Source organism: Cheilinus undulatus, linkage group 3 (assembly GCF_018320785.1).
Source record: "Cheilinus undulatus linkage group 3, ASM1832078v1, whole genome shotgun sequence".
NCBI classification, from domain to species: Eukaryota; Metazoa; Chordata; class Actinopteri; order Labriformes; family Labridae; genus Cheilinus; species Cheilinus undulatus.
In genome coordinates, this window is record NC_054867.1 from 23696463 (window position 1) to 23710294 (window position 13832).

The following is a 13832-nucleotide window of genomic DNA, read 5'->3' on the forward strand; positions in this document are numbered from 1 at the left end:
TGCTTAGGGTCATTGCCATTTTGGAAGAGGAACATTTGGCCCAGTCTGAGGTCCTGAGTGCTGCACAACAGGTTTTCATTCAAAAATATGTTACTTTGGCAAGAATTTTTATTAGTCAGGTAGAACATAAGATTTGGTTTTCACAGCTTAACTTCACAATGAGCCTTGAACTCCCAAAACTTTTGCTGGCTGGTAGGTGTCAGTTAAAGTGATAAACTGAATCTGAACCATTTTTGATGTCAAAGACCCTTGATGAACACTGCGCTTGATGGCTAAAAGATAGCAGTGCTAGATTGATTTTTTTTTTTTTTTTTTTTTTTTTTACCTGGAAAATAAAAATTCTAACAACTCATGTCCAGGACAAAATCAGCAGAGTTTAAAATGTAGCACCTTGTCCACAGGGGGGCACCAAGCTGAGACGAACCAAAAATTCCTTATAGGAACTTCAACACTAACCTTATTGGATCATGAGTACATATGCATCAGTATGTGGGCAGTACCTTAACGTTGCATCTTGATGAGTGAGCATTAATAGTAACTACCTTTTCACTGACAAGTAGTTTGGTTTTAAACAGTGCATAATAATATATTAAAAATTCTGTGCTTTTATGAAAAATATGAACCTGAAATATTGTTTAAATCTTGAAATAAAGGTAAAATGACTATTTCTCTCTGAGGTGTAGTGGGTTAGAAGAGTAGTTGAAAAAAATGGTATATTAAAGACTTATACAAGTGAAGCACACTTTATTACAGTAACAAGTCAATGATGTATTAAATGACTGGACAGCTGATGGATGCACTTTAAGTATGAGTATGTTCTTGTTCTGCTCTGATACCTAAATGTTGCTGTCATTTGTTAAAACTATGTATGATGCAAGCTAAGAAATAATATCCTCTGTAGATTGTTATAGCTTTGATTCAGCGGCTGTTGCTCTTTACGTTCTAATTGTTCAGGATGTTTAAGATACTCTGGTTATTTGAATGTATAAACTATTGTTTCCAGTCTCACCGCACTCTGCCAGACTGCCAGTCAACACTCGAGACAACTTCCTTCCTTGATTTGGGGTAGAAAGAAGTCCCATAATTGAATCAAACCAGACCCCTCCCTCTTTACATACCACACAAACACACACGTTTTACAGGCTGGTGTATAAACTTAATAGGACGCATTTGGTTCCAAAGCCCCCAGCTTGCTCAGTGGAAAGTGAGCCGGATTGTTTTTCAGTTTCTTAATGTCGGAGTTTATAACGGCCAGATAAAAAATGTTGCCATGGTGATTTAACCACAACATCGCAATTACCTTGATGCAGTGAGACTCTGGAGGCTTACAAACAAACCAGCGTAATGCAATTAAGATGTAAGTACCACCAAAAATGTCCTTTAAACCAGGAGGACGGATGCAGGAAGGCAACAAAGAAAGTGAAGTAATGATAGTGGCTTCTTCATGATCAAAGTTCAGATTCTTCTCGTAAATTATGGAACACTTTGAGTCCGATTCACTTTCATTTAGACTCTAAATAAAAGGAGTTTTTCCTAAACAGCTGCAGGATTGATCCAAGCAACACATTTTTCTCATCAGACACTGTCCTGCAAATGAATATTTTAATTAATTACAATGCACCAAACAATGATAGTTTATTGCATATTTTTTACGTCAACTTCAGAGTCTGTTACCCCTATTCAACAAGACATACTCCACACCAAACCCCCAACTCTTTCCTCTTAGGAACAAAATATAAACATGGATGGATGGAATAATTGCCTGACTTTAAATTGCAGGTTATTGACTTGCATTAACTGTTGCGATTGCATTGCTTAGGGGTGTTATTTCTTTCATAAATGTGGCTCACGGTGGGTGGGTGGGAAATGTGGTTTGTCTTATCTTCTGGTACAAACTCCCACGTTCATGCCTGACACTGACCCTTCTGACCCGGGCTTAGTGTAAAAAAAAAACAAAACAAAACAAAAGTTTAGTGCCCACATCTCACTTGCCTTATCATAGATGCAACTTAAGAAGTAATCAATAAGTTGCTTTTTTTTTTGCTGGTGTCATTGTTTTGGAAAGTAAAGACAAATTAAATGCTGCCAGGGAACAGAAACAGGAACAAAAAAATCTTACTAAAAAGAGGAACATTTTCCGCTGACATATTCATGTTTAGATTTCTCTGCAAATTAACACAGCATTACACAGCAGAATTCAAAAAACATCTTTATTTATGTGATTCTCAGACACACTGGTATACAAACACACACTCCTACATTCAATCAAATGATACACATGGATACACAATGCTTCATCTTAATTTCTGACAAAGTCAAAGAAAATATGGCAAATAATCTCATTAAGCAACAACATAGATGAAAGTCAAATTCATATGAGGACATAAAACATAAAGCAACATGCATAAACGTACGTGGCATCACTAGTATTGTGAACCAAAGCCATAAGTGAGGCTCTACCTCACACTTCACTTGGGTTTTTATGTCACACACATAAAAACAATATAAAAATCATTCCTTAGGTTAAAAATGCCCGCTTTGAGTTCTAAAATACACCAAACCATAACATGTGGTTCTTATTTGGACTTGCACATGAAAAGGATTCACGTTGATGCTGCAGGATTTGTGTTCGACCTGCTCTTCTGCAAGACCCCGACACACTACAGCAACAATAAAATGCTGATGGACCCATCACTTCAGCACACACGTGACTAAAGGGTGTAGAAAAAGTGCCTTTGTCTTTCTGATGAGAAAACTTAATGCATTGAGTAGATGTAAATATGAAGCATAGGTAATTTACATGGTGTTTATTGTAAGGACAATGACACCCTCTAGTGGCTGCAACATGAAACTGCAGTTCATAAAAAAAACACTGAGGAGTGTTGTAACCCAGGAGTTCCCTTCAATGAGTCATGAGCAAAAAGCGAAGCTTGTCATGAGAAAATAGTGCGGATAAATCACTGAAAAGGCTGTAGGATAGTGAAAAGTCTAATTTATCATGGATCATATAAAACAGGACTGTCTGTAAAGCGGCACAGTCAACAACAAACTGCACTCATAAAAAACACAAGAGGAGGTTTAGGGACTGTGCTGGCCAAAGATCAAGGTGTTCATCCACACTTAAAGTATTTCACCATCTTCTCTGTTTCCTCTTAAAATGTCCATTATCACTTCTTCCAGGGAGACCAGCACTAGGTGTACTCCAAAGTCTGAGTACTTACATGATGCAGGGGGTTTAAGTGTTCTCAAAAGTCACTGAGGATGCTGATATCTGCAAACTCTTTGCGGTAGCGGTGGGCACTCAAAGCAAGCAGGAACGACCACTTTAAACTCATGAAGCTCCACACACAGGAAAGGTAGAGGCTGCTGGGGTTAGTCAGAGCTGTGGGAGAGAAACACGGCTTTAGAATTCATTTTATTTTCATATTTAGGTACCTGTCCAAACAAGGAGTGAAGAGTTTCAAAAGGTCTACAACAAGTAACATGTCTGAGCACTTAAAAAGGTAAGTAGCCTGCAGGCTCACAAAGATCATTAGGCTTTGAGCCAAAAACATTGTAAATGGGCACGGGTGAGAGCATTATAAGGTCATCATAAAACAAATGAATAAGTGAGAAAAAGAATGGGTCAAGTCCTTTATTGATTCAATCGTTATTCCAAGTCTAGAGGACAAATAGCACAATTATCTAGTTTGTCCTTGTTGCAAATGAGACTATGGCTCAATGAGCCGAAAAAAAGATACTAGATGATTAGTCCATCATAGGTAAAATCTGACCAATCAGATTTGACTGTGATCCTTAGTCAGGAACACCCCTAGGAGGGCAGGCATGGATGTTCTGAAAGATCAAGGACATTTTTTTTCTATTCAGTAGAGCAACAATGAAAAAAGCTTTTAAAAGCTCATCGAACTATCTACTATCAAAGACACTTTCAATGAACTTTCCTCTGAACTATGTCCTTTAAGGGTTATGAGAGCCAATTCAGATTTGAAAGCACTTTGCCAGTGTGACATGACTGATTGCATGGAAGCTTTAAAAGCACAGTGAGTCTGTTCTTTTTGCAGAGGCAAGAACCCTGCACCTGCTCACCTTGTCAGGGTTGTTCTGAAATACCGTCACAATTAGTCTGCATTATCCTGCTGATTACACATGCACTTACTAAGGAGATCAATAATCTGGAACAACATGATGATTTGGAAATAATTTCTATTTATTCTAAATTGGATCATTTATTTTATTAAATATATATTCATTGCTATTTACAGTTAGAAGTGTATCTCTATTTAAAATCAAGTCTTTGGAAGTTGCTGGTAGGGGAGTGTTGTTTTAATAAAAAGACTTCTTGAAATGAGCTAACCTGGCAGTCATTATTCACATTAAACTCAACATTTCAACCAAGATAAAAGTGAAACTAGTTAAACAGAACCAGTAGAATCAGCGCAACCCCTAATTTAGTTTTTCTTCCTTGTCACATTTGGGTCTAGAGAAATTTTCTTTTTTATTCGGCAGTCTTTGAACAACACTGTATCCCATGGCATGTTCTGGTAAGTGCTTATTTTACGCACCAACTTAGGGTTTTTTTCTGTTATATTGTAGTTTGTTGTGCTATTAATCTACTTTTCACCACTGTTATTCTCTCCTTTCTCCTCCTACCCCAGTAAAAATAAAGACATAAAGTCTCCTTGATGTCTTTCCCAGATTAATTTGATTGCATTTAGTCCTCTAGAGTCCTCTACAGTCCCAGAAAACTGTCTGCTTTCCTTGTCGACACGAAACCTAACAGTTACTCTTAACATCACTTATCTGTGCTATGCCTAAGTGGCCAATTAGAATCAACTTATCACAGCAACGTAATTAGAATAACATAATAATTTGCCCAATAACTGCAAAATAAGCCAGTCTTAAAGTTTGCCAAGTGATAAGTTAATTTGTGTATATAAAATTAAGAGAATTTTAAATCTATACAAAAATAATTTTAACATTTTGATAAGTAAAATCAATCTTCACTTGAGATCAAGGTTTGAATTTTAACCAAGCCAGACCAAAAAAAAAAAAAAGAGAGAGAAAGAGAGGCTAGATTTTGTCCAACTGTTCTGTTTGTTTTGAGGAGTAAAAACCCTGATCGATGCTGTCATATATGTGAGAGGAATGACACCCAACTAAACCAGAGGAACCAGCTCTGCCTTTTTTTTTCTGTGTAGTCACAGAGCATTCTGGGAGATATAGGTCATTTGCACATAAGGTGCACACAAAAACAGTTCAGCTGGGACACAGAGAGGACACTAAACTTCAGTTTGACTCTCAAATGAGGTCACCGAAGTTATTTATACTATTTTACATCAACATATCCTACATCTTTCATAGTTAATTTGTTTGCTGTAAGAATCTACAATGTAGAACAGTTAGATTCAAAGCTGTACAAGTTAAAATAAGGCAATCAGATCTAAACATAAAGTTGGCCACGGTAGGTCTCCATCAAAAGCAAAGTCCCTTTACCATTAAATTTTCCACACAGGGTCTGTTAAGTCTGCTCAGTGTAATAACAAACAGAGATGGTCAAAGTGTATCATACCACCGTGCATTAGCATATTTGGTTAAGTAATGGCTAGGAGGACGGCCACATGTAAGGACTTACACTCATTGTTGTGGATGGCAACAGAAAGGAAAGTGATGAAGGCAATGACTGCCAAGACAGAGAAGAAAACCCCCATGAAGAGGAAGAACTTGAGGCCCTTTAGCCAGGTCCTCCAGTAGTCCTGCAGGTACATGACATGGGTGATCAGGGTCCACAGCGCCAGCACACCTGAGGGACAAACAAAGACAACAGGTTAGCTTTGGGATATGTTCTTAGAGAGGACACTGGAGGTCGATATGGAATTTTCTAAACACAAAGCACTGAAGATGCTTTCATATGACTTCTATGACTTTTTCAAAACTGTTTGAAAACCTTCACACGTTTTTATCTTGTTCATCTTTGTTAAAGCCATGTTACTGTGGCATTGTGTGATGCAGCTATAATAAGAGCCGGAAATTTCCTGTGCCTCAAAAAAACCTCCAGGCTCCAGAACTGAAAGAATGGGTAAATGCGATGGTGAAGACTGCAACTTGTTGATGAATGCTTTGCGAAGAAACATCTGTTCTCTCTCTGGGGTTATTCCTGGCATTAAATGAAATATTTCTATGACAGCTATTAGTCGCATCTTTGACTCTACATCTGATTCTGTGACTCAGAGATGTTTATATTATCATTTATCAACTTTACATAGATTATTGTGTTTTTACCCTCCTTGACTTATTCATTAATCACTTAAATGTTGACATACTTATGTTGATTCCATCTTCAAAAATTAATCACATAAAACTTGAACTGTGGATGCTGGATGTTGTAGTTTCCCTAAATTCATACATGCTCTCTGCTATACAGTAACAAGAGGGTTTATCACTGCAAGCATAAATCATGCTGGAATAAATAGGATGTAGTGACAAAAGAAAACACAGGAAAGTGTTTTGATTTAGCAGTCCCCATTTTACCAAGATTATGTTTGCTCAGTGACAACAAAGAAGTGTTTAATATATCGAAATATGACTATATAGTGATGAAGGCTGAGGTATATTCTTCAGTTATGGAAAAGGACATCCAACCAGATGTTCACAAAAAAGATAAAACTTATGAAAAAAGTAGTGTTAGCAAGAATCAATACTGAAAGGTCACGTGAGTGCTTTCTTGTGATAAGCCTTGTTGAACACAGTAAGGATCTGGTGAATTTGCTTTAACTGCTAAATGTCGATATATTCTGGCAGAACTTTATGTGCAAAAATAAAACAGGCATTTGGATGTTGTTGTTTTTCATTTAAAGGGTTTAAAGTGTCTGTATGATTTTTGTTGAATAAACAACAATAATAATAGCATAATGTTTAGCTTTGTCAAAAATTGAGTATTGTGTTAAGTGTACAATCAGCTAAATGTGCAAAAACATGTTTAAAGACAACACACTCATATGTAACACCTGCTGACCGCAGTCTGGGTGGCCATTAACTTACATGGTAGACACACCATGACCAAGCACATCCACTGATTGCTGAGTCAGTAAATGACACTTCTTATTTCCATGTTCCCTCTTACTTTTAGCTGCTGCGTTATGAGTTTCTGCCACATGTGATGTTGGACTTTTTTTTACCAACCAGCAAAAATCATGTCTGAGTTTTTAACCGAACTTGTTTACATTTGGCATTTTCCTGTGCAGGCTGGGACACACTGTTCAGTCCACACTGGAGAAGAACCACTGTGCTGATGGAGCTGCACTAAAGTGAAAGAAAAATATTAATATATTTAATTGATTGAGTAGCAGTCTCTTTCCATTGCGCAAACATAAAAAGTCCTTGGCAATATCTCCAGTGCCAGAAATATTTCAAGTTGGAGCACGTTTTTTTAGGGAATGAGGTTAAATTATGTGTGCATGTCTTCTTTCATTGTGTAGAAGAATGATGACAGTGCATGGCCACATTTCGTTTCTTTCCTCCATAAGGTCAGCTAAGGTTTAACAATGTAGAACTTTAAAAAGCAATAAAATTGATTAAAGCACATTGTGAAGTCATTAACGCAGAGTGTATAGATATGAACCAGTAAACTTTAACCAAATCTCAAAGGTCAGCAGCACGGAAACAACACGCAATTTACTCTTACATAATTCAGCTGCAAGCTGCGCTTTTGGCAGACCTAAATGTTATTCACTGTCTACATTCTGACATTATGTTTGATCATCAAAAAGTTTAATAAAACATTAACAACACACAAATAAATTACTAATTTAAAAAAGGGATGAAACATCATAAACACTCAGGACTGTTGAAATAATCTACTCGTTTTTAAATGCCACTATTTTTAGCAAAGGCCTGCCATTAAACACCACTTTATAAGTAATTTTTGACCTAAGTTTGGAGCTGTATGCATTTAAAACCACTGTATTTACTAATTTACCTACTGTGTTAAAAATAGTTCTTCCAAGTATTCCCAAGGTGGTCATTTTAGGTCACTCAAAGACTGTTGACCCAAACTGATACCTAGCAATTTAAGAAAGGACTAATAAACGACCAGCTTGAATAATCTTTAAAAATGTGTCTGCTTTTGATGAAACTGTAGCTCTTTCTTCATGTCTGCCCTTCAGAAACTACGTTTTAGTGATCACTGGCTGCCTCGTTGATACCTTTATCCTCTAATAGCTCGTTGTAATGCAAAATGTAGATGTAAACAGCTACATGTTAATTAAAAGACACCTATGGTGAGCACATTCAAAGAAAAATGCCATAGTTATGTAGGTACGGTTTTGTTTACATTACCTGACAGTCCTCCCATGGCTGCAGTCCACGGCTGCTTGAACACGATGTTCCACATCAGGAAAGCAGAGAAGCCCATGAGCATCCCGAAGGAGGCATAGCCGATACTAATGTAAGTTTTATTAACAGCCATTATCACAAAAAAGACAAAAACAAAAAGGTCTACGGTGGGCAGAGACAGGAGCTCGACAAGACAAGCGCGAGCGTGTTTGTTTGAGCGATCGAGCTCGAGATTTCAAAACAGCATCCGGTTACTCTTCAAACAGGCGCGAGAGGACAAAATGTCACAAACTAAATGTGCTTAATGATTGCTGTCCCGCAAATATAAGGTGAGTGGGAAACATGACAAAGCGTTTCCAATGCCAAGCGCTTTCCCTTTTTTTTTTATTCAGCAGTAGAAAAACACATCGCCTCATCCAACGTCATGAGGTATTAACCAACAAGACTCCGCTCAGGGCTGCCCCATTATCACACAGCGCCCTCTAGAGGAGATACATGATAACTCTTTTCACCGGGTCAATGCATGTTAAATGTTAGGAATAAAAAGGCCAGCTTCTTTCCTTTATTTGTTCACGTAACAGTATGAAAAGGGAAACGCCATTAAACAGCATATTGGAATGTAAATACATAGAACAACGATTATTTGACCCGACAAACCAACCTTTTTTTGAACCCTTTGATACCTGTTATGGTGAGCACGCTTTGCATTACCGTAATTACAACATTGCGACGGTTTGTGCTATCGAAAAATCAAACGGTTGCCGAAAGTTTTGCTACACAGCCAACAAGTGGTTATTACGGTAATTTCCCCTTTTCAAACTCTAACATAAATTCATTTTTTTCTTCATTGTTAACTGTTAAAACACTCTTTTAACATGCAGTAAATAACTGCCAGATATAAAGTTCTGAGTATTCTGGGGAGATGAGCAAAAGCATTAAGTCACAGGAGATTTTCTGGACCTTTTATGGTTTAAATAAGAGGTCTAGAGGCTCAGGTGTTAAAGGGTAAAAAAACATAACTGGTTTAGTGTCAAACTGTCCCAAAATAACTAAGTGGTATTTTTTTCTTAATGTAGCAATTCTGTTAACACTAGTAGTGTCAGAGTTAATGCAGAACTCATGATGTAGTTAAGGTCCATAACTAGTGCATTCATTATTTTAATGGCATCCTCCACTGTCACTTTCATCACACTTGTTAAGCCACTGCAGTATCTCCCTGCAGCAACAGTGATGTAAGACTACCACTGCTCCTTAACCTTTTTATTTCACTATTGTCTCTTCTCAAATATAGGCGGCTCAGTGGAAGTCAACTTCACCTTGACATATCGAGCATTTCACTGTATGTTGTTTCATCATTTCCTTTCCAATCCTTTTTCCTATGGTTGTCATTATCTTTGATATACTCTAGGCTCCTCATTTTCTTTCAAAATAAAAACGTGTATATCCATACTCAATTAACCTCAGTTATGTTACATTTCATGTCAGAGGCAAAAAGGGGACTATATTCTAGTTTGCTACAAATGGCATGAAAACTTGGCACCCATGGAATAACATAGAAAGCAGTGAACTTTAATCTTCACTTTGCAAGTTGAAAATCCCATTGTTCAAAACTTCAGTTCAACTGTAAACGTTTTTTTAAAAATGTTTTAAGATATTTTGTAAATGTCTATCACTGTTATTGAGGCGTTAAGGATTGCCTAGGCTCACTAGATACAACTTATGACTGCAGACACTGTCCTAAAGTGAAATAAAAATTATCTATCAAAACCTCCTACTGAAAGATATACTCTGTTTAACAACCAGATAAATAAACCCCCCTGGTCAGTAGAATTTTGAAATGTTATGCCTAGGCAACCACTTATAGATCACACAAATATCAGTAATACATTTTATTTGTGAACATTCATCTTAAAATATAATAAAGCAGGTATATATGTTTCTAGAAACCTCCATCTATACATGCTGTACAACATCTGCAGTAAGCTTATCACCATCTATAGAAAACTGAGGTAGATATGAACAGATCAAATCAAAGAACATGTCATCAGTAGATTAAACAATACGTAAACACAAAGTTTACATCCCAGATAGACCTCGACCAGGTTACATGTAGAACATGGTATGATGGGTCAACATGACCAGCAGAACTTTAATTCAACTTTGTGTTAAATATGACTTAACTGTCATAAGAATAAGGAAACAAAACAGAACAGTGATGTCAAGGACAAAGAAAACACAGAAAATGTGATACCCCCCCCCCCCCCCCCACAAAAAGATTTTAAGCAGATATGTAAGGACATAACAACCACAAACAAAATTAAAAAGTAATGTTTGATCGCAGCATATGAGCAGCAGTCTAAAGGATTGTCTTAGAGTAATTTACAACCTGTAAACCTAACACCAACAGCCTGAAGGGAACCACATGGAGTGTATAGCAGCAATGTCACATAAGTTTATAATAGACTTGGCAGGTAGTAGTAGAAGAAGAAGTCTTCCAATTTCTTCTTCATGATGTCGATGATGACCTTGTCTCTGTAGATGCGTTGAACCAGTATGTCTTCGTTGGAGATTACAAGCAGATCACACCATGACATGCCCGCTATCATCATCTCTCCTTGGACGTGCCAATACAGAGTATGGTCCTTCTTCAGCTGCAGCATTCCACCCTGGCAGCTTAGGAACTTTCCGTCAACAAAGCTACGGGACTGGATACATTTAACATGAACCAGCCCAAAACTGGGCGTCTCCTTTGGGTCGTACACCAATCCATCAGGCAGCGCTCCCAGCCACGGGGCATTTGGGTGAATGACCAGGCCACAGGGTGACCAGTTGACACACACATTGCGACAGTATTCCCGTAGTGCTTCAGCCTTCATTTCCTCGTCTATCTGGGCTGTCTTGCACTTTCTGACTCCGCTTTGAATCTTGTAGATCAGATTCTTTGCATTACTCTGTCCAGGGTTAAATTTGCAGATTTCTCTGAAACGGCTGGTCAGGCGCTGCTTCCGCATTTCCTCGGCTACCTCTTTCTGTCCGTTTGGAGGACGTGTGGAACTCTCCAGACTTTGTGCTGTGTCCCAGTTGATTTGCATGGCCTTTAAACGCTCTAGCTCTTGGGCGCTAAGGGTCGGAAATTCAGATAACGGCTCCAATATGTGTTGAGGTAGGGGAATCTCTGGGCGAGGGGGAGCATCATTATGAATCTGATAATCCTTAATTGATGGAACAGGGTGCTGGTAGGACAAGGGAGAACCTTTGGGGACTTTACCGAATGCACATTCCACAAAGTCCACTTCTTTACAGATGCCCATTTTAGTTATCAGAGGTTTTTGGTCTTCCGGAAAGTCTTTGAACGCTTCAGTCAGCCTCTCCAAAATGGACGGACAATCAGATAGGTCAGGAATGACAGATTTGAAGGGCATCATCCTGAAAAAGAAGTAGGATTTATTATCATTTATATAAGCAAACAGGAGGCCACGCAAAAAAATTCTAACGCAGCATAATTTAATTCTTACCTTGGTAATTCTAGTATGGTTTTCTGCTGGGAGCACTGCTTCTGTTTTGGAGCACAATTTTCACCAAAGAGAAAAAAATTAGTTACCCAATGCTTTAGGTATAAAAACAACCCAATAAACTAGTAATAGCTGCATGACATTTAATGCATTAATGTATATTATATGATCACTTTCAGGATACAACATCTTTAGACTTCAAACACTAGTTTGATTAGGGGTTTAGAAGAAAATTTTCAACATGTGCTGACAAGACTTACAAGGCTTTATTAGGCCATACCGGGTTTAATAATATTTTGTTTTGTCCATCCACAGTCTCAGAATATATCTGAGAAAAATATAAACCAAGTGGACACTCAAATGTTTTTCAAATTTATCCAATGGTTACCCAAGCAAACATGTCCTGTGAACTTACAGGTCAGGAAATTTATACAAAATCATGTTTGTAGTGAAATAAATACTACCACATATGTTTTGTGTCAAATTCAAAACAACTATAATGTTTTGCTACACAACACCCACACTTTTTTTTTTTAACCATATCTTTGATTTTCTGGCAGTGAGTGTTTACCGTTTTCTGTGGCTTTTCATTGCGATTTTGAGAATCCACGCTTTCATTCGAATTGTCTTCACTTATGGATAGGTGTGGGAAATCTGCTAGAGCACCTGAGTCCAGGGAGGAAACATCATCTTCATCATTAATCACTTCATCAGCTGAGACGGTGCCTGAAGTGTCCTGATGAACCTCTACCACTTCAATAAGACAGGATTCAGTGATGGGAGCCAACTCTGAGTCTGGCTCATCTTTTACACAAGATGTCGTTATAATGTTAGAAGCTTCCCCCAGAGGTGGTGGTTGTTGTTGTTGGGCTGATCCCCAACCTATGTCATATTCGATTTCCTCTTCTTTAGGGCATGCTGGCACTGGCTCTGATAGTACCATGCTTTCCTCCCTGGTGTAATCTGGGAAGTGGCGTCTCATCCCTGGGGTTGCTCCAGTGTGCTGAATATCATCATCTATTTAAATTTAAAATAGAAAAATATATATAAATTGCTCTGAGGGCATTTTATACACCCATGCATGAATCTGATGCATACTGAGGCTTACTTAAGTGGATCAACTAATGATCAAATTTAATGCTGGTATCGTCTCACTGTACACCCAGAAATGTCCTAGGAAGACTGCTTTGGATGCAAAAGTTACAAAATTGTTTCCCTCAATTACATTACAGAATACAAGTAAACTTCGAGGATTAAACACACCAAGTATATAAGCGGAGGCTGGTTTAGCCAGCCGGCATTAGCTGGGCATTATTAATGTTCAAGTATGCACTTCATCAGCTAGCTGGATCGTTTTCGCCGCCATTCGTGGTCATATAAATGTCCAAGTGCTGTTTAACAAACATACACGCTATTTTATGGTGACTGGGGTCAGTGACAAGGTAAGTTTAAGAATAGATACAAACCTATCCTCGGTAACTTTATCTCGGGGTTGACCACCATGTGCAGGACATTACGCAGACGTTTGTTTTCCTCGTAGTACGCCTCGATAATAGCTTCAACCTCTCCGAAAATTTCCACTGCCACGGACGTAAAACGTTCGGTCAAAAAGCTGCGGAAATTCTGATGTCTAATGCTAGTCATTTTGACGGCTATATTTTTTTATTAAAAGTTGAAATTATTTCCTTTTTGCTCGACTCCTACGAACGACGCGCGCGAGTCAACCGGAAACTAGGGAAAAAATGTCTTCCGGTGTAAGTTCTACTCAGCTTTTAGGTGGATTACCGCCACCAAATGTCCTGAGGTGTTACTCTTAGTATTTATTCCGTTTCAAAAGCACATATATATATTTTTTTTTTCTACCTTAAAGTGTTGATATAATGTCACCAGCGCCTATTATTGAAATGTTTTATTTAGCCTAGTCTTAAATGACCAACTCTTAGTCTCTTTGTGCTCCTTCCATTCATCTTCACACTTTAAAAACTACAG

General features: G+C 38.0%; 2 protein-coding genes across 2 annotated transcripts; both read right to left on the reverse strand.

The window, feature by feature from the left end:
* Positions 1 to 2196: 2196 nt before the first annotated feature.
* LOC121507467 (heme transporter hrg1-A-like) lies at positions 2197 to 8750 on the reverse strand. Its single transcript, XM_041783809.1, has 3 exons — positions 8335 to 8750; positions 5633 to 5800; positions 2197 to 3382 (listed from the first exon to the last, which is right to left on the reverse strand). The coding sequence occupies exons 1-3, from the start codon at positions 8462 to 8464 to the stop codon at positions 3246 to 3248; spliced, it is 435 nt and encodes a 144-aa protein (XP_041639743.1). The 5' UTR covers positions 8465 to 8750; the 3' UTR covers positions 2197 to 3245.
* A 1855-nt stretch (positions 8751 to 10605) lies between these two features.
* On the reverse strand, positions 10606 to 13569 carry LOC121529368. Its single transcript, XM_041817159.1, has 4 exons — positions 13310 to 13569; positions 12415 to 12860; positions 11847 to 11887; positions 10606 to 11757 (listed from the first exon to the last, which is right to left on the reverse strand). The coding sequence occupies exons 1-4, from the start codon at positions 13485 to 13487 to the stop codon at positions 10785 to 10787; spliced, it is 1638 nt and encodes a 545-aa protein (XP_041673093.1). The 5' UTR covers positions 13488 to 13569; the 3' UTR covers positions 10606 to 10784.
* Between the last annotated feature and the right edge of the window lie 263 nt (positions 13570 to 13832).